General features: G+C 35.0%; 1 protein-coding gene across 1 annotated transcript in view; it reads left to right on the top strand.

The window, feature by feature from the left end:
- The window catches only part of MAN1A2 (mannosidase, alpha, class 1A, member 2), a gene marked incomplete at its 3' end in the record, with an annotated part of 132,907 nt that extends 128,368 nt beyond the window's left edge, over positions 1-4,539 (top strand). The window contains exons 8-9 of the mRNA XM_006877930.1: positions 3,424-3,539; positions 4,320-4,539. Coding sequence (XP_006877992.1) covers positions 3,424-3,539; positions 4,320-4,539 — 336 coding nt within the window. The remainder of the gene's footprint in view (positions 1-3,423; positions 3,540-4,319) is intronic.
- Positions 4,540-7,296: the final 2,757 nt, after the last annotated feature.

The following is a 7,296-nucleotide window of genomic DNA, read 5'->3' as shown; positions in this document are numbered from 1 at the left end:
AAAGAAAGAAAAGAAAAAAACACAGCAAATCCATGATCACCAGGGGCAAATCCCAATAACACAGAAGTGAATAAAATAAAAGGCACGATCCGTCTCCTTCCTTCTACCGCCCCTCCCCCCCAAAAGTTACTGGGTAGTAGAACAAATAAAAAGTGAAATGATAAAATTCCTAGAAACAAATGAGAATGAAAACACAGCATACCAAAACCTTTGGGATTCAACAGAGGCAGCGCTGAGAGGACAATTTATAGCAATAAATGTACACAACAAAAAAAGAAGAAAACAACAGAATCAACACATTAACACAACATCTCCAACTATTAAAAAAAGACCAACGAAAGTACACTTACAGTCACCAGAAAAAAAGAGATAATAAAGATTAGAGCAGAAATAAATGAGATAGAAAACAGAAAAATGGTATAAAAAAATTGTTCTGAAATACCCATTCTCTGCAGTGAAGTTCATAGCCTATTATGATCCACACAGCTGAAAGCCTTTGCATAGTCAGTAAAGCAAATGTAAACATCTTTTTGATAGTCTGTCTCAGCTTTCAGCCAAAATCGATCTAATATCAGCAGTTATAGCCTTTATTCCACATCCTCATCTGAATCCATCTTGAACTGCTTCCAGTTTTCTGTCAGTGTAGCATTGCAGCTGTTTTTGAATTATCATTAAACAATTTTTACTTGCATGTGATATTAATGATATTGCTTGATGATTTCTGCATTCCATTGGATCCACTTTCTTTGGAATAGACATGAATATGGATCTCTTCCATTCACTTGGCCAGGTAGTTGTCTTCTAAATTTCTTGGCTTAGATGAGTGAGTATCCTTCTCCATTGCTGGACCATTTTGTTGTGCCTTAAAAAAAAATTTTTTTTAAGGCTTTGACGGGGTTTTTTGTTCACATAGTTTTCTGTGCTGAGTTTGTTTATAGAATTTTTTGTTGTTGTTTCTTTTGTTGATTCTGTGTTTACTGAGTCTATATATTCTTTCTTATTTTTATAAGTTTGTTAGCTTTCTTTGTGGTTACCATGATATTTACCTTTATCTTCCTAAGTTTAAAGCACTTTTATTTTATTATATATATATCCTCTTTGCCTTCCCTCCGTATGGAAGTTCTATAACTAGCCTATTTATTCCCACTGGTTTGTTCTGACATTGTCATCATTTACGGATTGATGTTTCTGGTTCCCTGTTTTCAGTCTTTTAGCATTGTTTTGTTTTTGAAAATTACTTAGGTAGGTAGGTTTGTGGTTAATGGTGTCCTACATACTAGTTTTAAGTGGTTTTTTTTTTTTATATTACTGGTGTGTTTTTTTTCAAGGACTCCTTTTAATGTTTCTTGCACAAGTGGGTTGTTTTTACACAGTCCCTTAATTTCTGCCTATGTGGAATATATCTGGAAATGTCTAATTGTGTTATATTTGAGAGACAATTTTGTTGAATGTATAATTCTTGGTTGATGCCTTTTTTTTCCTCTCAAGGTTTTGTATATGGCATCTTATTGCCATCTTGTTTGTATGGTTTCTGCTGAGTAAGCTGAAGTTATTATCGGTCTTACTGGTTCCTCTCTGTAGGTAACTTCCTGTTTTTTCCTAAGCTGCCCATGGATTTATTTTTTTGTCTATAGTTTTGGCAAATTTGATTATAGTATGTTTTGGTGATTTTATTTTGGGACCTATCCTACATGTTGAGCTTCTTGGGTGGATATCTTCTCATCTTTCACACTGGGCAAGTTTTTTGACAGCAAATCTTAAGATGTTCTCTGTGTTTTTTGTGGTTTATTTTTCCCCCTCCTTCTGTTCTGGATTTGATCACATGCACATTATTCTTATTATCCTACATCATTCTTAGGCTCTATTTTTCTTCATTCTTTTTCTTATTTTTACTCAAACAAATTGGTGCCAAGGGATTTGTCCTCTATTTCACTGAATCTGTCTTCCAATATTTCAGTTATGCTCCTATGTTCTTCTGTTGTGTTGTATAATTAATCTTTTGGATTTTTAGTTGCTATTTTTGTATGGTTTGTAATTATCTATTCAATTTGTTATATATTTTCATCCATCTCTTTTTTAATCTCTTAAACCCTATGGGTTGTTGTTGTTAGGTGCCATCGAGTTGGTACCGACTTATAGCGACCCTGTGCACAACAGAACAAAACACTACTCGGTCCTGGGCCAACCTCACAATTGTTGCTACCCTTGAGCCGATTGATGCTACCACTTTGCAAGTCCATCTTGCTGGGGGTCTTCCTCTTTTTCTGACCTTTTACCCTACCAAACATAATATCCTTCTCTAGGGACTGGTCCCTCCTGAAGTATGAGAGACGAAATTAGGCACACCAGGACAGCCAGTTCTATAGGGCACCAAGTTGTCAATTTCTCTTCATCAGTTTGAAAGAACAATTGTATTACTATGTGAGTGATTGAAGAGTTCTTAGAAATTTCATATTTTTTCTGTCATGTAGTGAGGACATTAAGTTTTGAAGCAAAATCCAAGGATGGTAGGACTGAGTTTTTAGAAAGTCAGTAGTAAAAGAATTTATAATATTTAACTGTATAAGATTTAAAATACAAGTGGTGTAGAAAACAAATATACCTAGGGAGGACAAATATGTACGGTAGTTGTTGAAATAGTAATCAAAGATAGCAATTTAAAAACATATTATGTATGGAGAAATTACAAAGGAATTTGGAGGTTTTTTTTTTTGGGGGGGAATAATTTTAATTGATTTTCTATACACAAATGTCACTGATAGCCATCCTATAGAGAAAAAATGTCTTGAGAATGAACTCTTCTAATTTAACATCAGATTATTATGTGTTTTGCGTATTTAATCGTATTTTATATATTTAAAGTCATTAATATATGAAAAATTGTTTTAAATTCTGGAAAGTTTCAATTTATGGTAATGTACAGGCTACTGAAATACCATATACAGAGGAAAAATGGTATTCTAAAAAATTGGGTACATTTATTGTTGTTGTTGTTGCATGCTGTGAAGTCAGTTCCAACTCATAGTGGCCCTGTATAGGATTTCCAAGGATCAGGTACATATATGGTGGTGGTGGCGGTGTGCCATGGAGTTGGTTCTGACTAATAGCAACCCTGTATAGGGTTTCCAAGGCTGTAAATCTTTACTAGAGCAGAAAGCCTCATCTTTCTCCTGGGGAACGGCTGGTAGTTTTAAACTGCTGACCTTGAGGTTAGCAGCCCGACTCGTAATCACGCTACCAGAGCTCCTAGGTGCACATATAGAAAATAATTATTATGGTACTCTTACTGAACTAAACTTGAGGTATGTTGGGAAATAATACTATATTGATGTAATGTTTAAGTTATTGATATATTATAACATCATCGAAAATATTATTTAAGTCTTCTCTTTCCTCTACCTCTATTCTTGTGTTTTGTTACAGATCATACATCAGTTGGTGGACTGGGAGACAGTTTTTACGAATACTTACTCAAAGCATGGTTGATGTCAGATAAAACAGACCATGAGGCAAGAAAAATGTATGATGATGCTATTGAGGTAAATATTATCAGAACATTTTTCTACTTAATTTATTGTCTTTACCCTGTGAACATTTGATAATGGTTAGTCATATATGAGCATTTTATTGTATGCATCCGAGATATGCATATAATACAGTATAGTCACTTCTTATATGCATTCATTGTATAGATAGTGTTGCATTATAATGACACATAGTACTTTTTTATTTGTGGCATTTTAAAGAAATTATCAAAGAAAGAATTTAGTAAGCATTTTATTTATGAAAAATTTTTATTGCTTTTAGTTATTTTCTACAAAGACTGGAAAAGCTTCTAATGTAACATACATTTCCAGAACCATTTCTTCTTTCAGTGACAGCACACTTACATAGTTTTTCCATGCCAAACACTGTTCTAACTCCTTGTTGTTGTTGTTAAGTACCGTGGAGTTGGTTCCGACTCATAGTGACCTTGCACAGGGTTTCTGAGGCTGTAAATCTTTACGGGAGCAGAACGCCCCATCTTTCTCCAGAACCGCTGGCAGTTTCGAACTGCTGACCTTGAGGTAGGCAGCCCGACTCGTAACCACTATGCTACCAGAGCGCCTTATTTAATCATTATTCCCATTTTATATAAAAGGACCTTAATAGAAATTAACTAACTTGCTGAAGGTTACACAGTTGGTAAGTGATGAAACTTGGAACTGAACAACAGTGCAATGTGGTCATTTATTGTCTGCTTTCTTCTCCTTCCGTATGTCCAGAATCCCCACTCCTTTTGCTTCTAAAGATTGAAAATCTACTCTTTCTTGTTATAGGCTATAGAAAAACATCTTATTAAGAAGTCCCGTGGAGGCCTTATCTTTATTGGAGAATGGAAGAATGGACATTTGGAAAAGAAGATGGGACATTTGGCCTGTTTTGCTGGGGGAATGTTTGCACTAGGAGCAGATGGTTCCAGAACCGATAAAGCTGGTCATTATTTAGAACTTGGAGCGGAAATTGCACGAACATGTCATGAATCATATGACAGAACTGGTAAGACTATTAAGAAGACCAATTACTTAGTGTAAAATAACCTCAAAGTGAAAAGTGTGTCCAGGAAGTAGAAGGAAAATATGTAAGCAATTTTCACTTTGTAATGATTTTAACACAGTAAACAATTTTTTTTTTTTTTTAATGATTAAAAATTTTAATTTCAATTCTGGAAATTGTATTCCTGTATTAGGGTTTTGGATTTTTGTTGCTGTTGCTCTTAATTCTGTATTCTGTAACAGTTATTTGTTAATAAAGATTTTAAAGTAGTTTTAAAGATAAGATTATTTGGGGATGTAGACTCGACGGCACTTAACAACAACAACAACATATATATCATTGTTTATGTGGGAGCTTTAAAAAGTTCAAGGAAAATGGAATTAATGATAATGGAATTTTTCGATGAACTTTTTGAATCCTCATATTTTAAAATAATGTTTTATTCACTTGTTTTAGATTCTGTAGAACCAAAATTACTTAAAAGAACACAAAATTGACTGATTTCGGTTACACTGCCTTGCCAGTTACCTTGTGAAATTAAAAATGTTCAAAAGATAATAAACAGTACAGACAGTCCCTGGGCTATGAACGACCAACTTGTGGACAGCTGCCTGCCCTTCAGAGAGGACTTTAAACGAATTGGGATCAATTCTGTTAAATAACAGACCTTAATTTTTACAGTTTGAGTGATTGTTACAGTAGCCAGACTGAGAAAAATTATTGGTCAAAGTCTTGGAATGAGAGACTTGGAAGAGACATATTGAGCCCTTTCAGGAGTCTGTGTTGCATTAGATTGGGTTATTGGCAACACTGTGGAGAGCCCATGCATTGAAAGGGGCAGAGTTGGCCACCATCTTTGAGCAGGGCACCACCATCTGTGAGCCGTACTGTATTCTCTCAACTCAAAATTCATTTTATGTTAATGTAAATTTGCTCTCACTATGAAACAACTGAACCATCCCTACTCACAAAAAATTCTTCACCATACTCGCTACCACTTGCTGCAAGGACAGCTTTTAAATAATTGAAAAAGCTTTCTTTTCTTGCAATCAAGTAAGGCTAAATCATGACCCTTAGCACCTGTTCTACCTGATAGGAACAGGAGTGAATCTTGTTTGTAATCTACGACTGCCTATAGTTGTCTTAAATGTTTAAATGGTATCTAGATAGCTAAGTAGTAGTTCACCTGTTTGTTCAATAATTTTTAATATTGCTTGCTCCTTTAAGTTGAAAAAAATAACCTGGTATTGCTTTGGACAGATAATTAATTATTCTGGGCTTCAGTATACTTATTTGGAAAATGAAATGATTTTCAATGAGAGCAAAAATGGGCTCTTGGGGACAAAAAACAAAGTCTTTTTCTTTTATATATAAAGTACAGATACTCCAATCTATTTGTATATAATCCATACTGAAGGCTGTTGTCTTTGATCTTCACCAGTAAATACTTCAAATCCTCTTTATGTTCAGCAGGATAGGTTGTCATCAGCATGTGACAGGCTGTTAATCTTTTAGCAATACTGATGGCACATTCTTCATATAGTCCAATTAAGTGTTGTTGTTGTTGTTGTTAAGTTCCGTCAAGTTGGTTCCTGCTCAGAGAGACCTTGTATTGAGTTTCCAAGGAGTGAATTAGTGAGTTTTAAGAAGTGGCCTTGTAGTTAATAGTCCAGTGCTTATCCTACTGATTTTTATTAAATTTATATTGTTATGTTGATGATCCACCACTCGTCTGTCAGTTTGTCATACTGTGGTGGCTTGCATGTTGCTATAATTCTGGAAGCTACGCCACAGATATTCTAAATACTACCAGGGTCACCCAGCGTGGACAGTTATCAGATGGGCTTCCAGACTAAGACAGACCAGTAAGAAGGAGACATGGACTACTGCTGAATATTTAGTCACTGAAAACCTTATAGATAGCAGTAGAACACTCAGCACCAGAATATTGTATATTGAAGCATGATGAAGAATACCAGAATACTGTCAGCTGTAGTGCCAGAAAATGAGCCCCTCAGGTTGGAAGGCATTCAAAATATGACTGGGAAAGAGTTGTTTCCTCAAAGTAGAGTTGACCATGATGACACTAATGGAGTAAAGCTGTAGCAGCCTTCATTTGTTGATGGGACACAGCTCAGAATGAGGAGAAACAGCTGCAAACATCCAGCAAGACTAAAACATGGAATGTACGAAGTATGAATCTAGGAAAATTGGAAGTTGTCACAAATGAAATGGAATTCATAAACTTAAGTGTCCTACTGAGCTGAAATGAATTGGTATAGGCCATTTTGAATCTGACAGGAACATGCTTTTCTATGCCAGGAATGACAAATTGAAGAGGATTAGTGTCACATTCATCATCAAAAAGAACATCTCAAGATCTATCTTGAAGTTCAATGCTGTCTGTGGTAGGATAATACCCATACATCTGCAAGAAAAACCAGTTAATACCACTATTTTCAAATTTACACACCAACCACTCGAATCAGTGATGATGAAATTGAAGAATCTACTAAATTCTTTAGTTAGAAACTGATCAAACATGCAATCAAGGTGTATTAATAATTAGTGGTGATTGGAATGCAAAGGATAGAAACAAAGAGGAAGGATCTGTAGTTGAAAAACATGACCTATGACCTTGGTGATAAGAAATGGTGTTAGAGATCGCATGATAGAATTTTGCGAGACCAATGATTTGTTCAATGCAAATAACTTTTTTTTTTTTTTTTTAAGACTGCTATATATACACATGGACCTCAC

This window comes from Chrysochloris asiatica, unplaced genomic scaffold (genome assembly GCF_000296735.1).
Source record: "Chrysochloris asiatica unplaced genomic scaffold, ChrAsi1.0 scaffold00677, whole genome shotgun sequence".
NCBI classification, from domain to species: Eukaryota; Metazoa; Chordata; class Mammalia; order Afrosoricida; family Chrysochloridae; genus Chrysochloris; species Chrysochloris asiatica.
The sequence above is the reverse complement of the archived record's forward strand: the minus strand, read 5'-3'. Positions and strand labels throughout refer to the sequence as shown.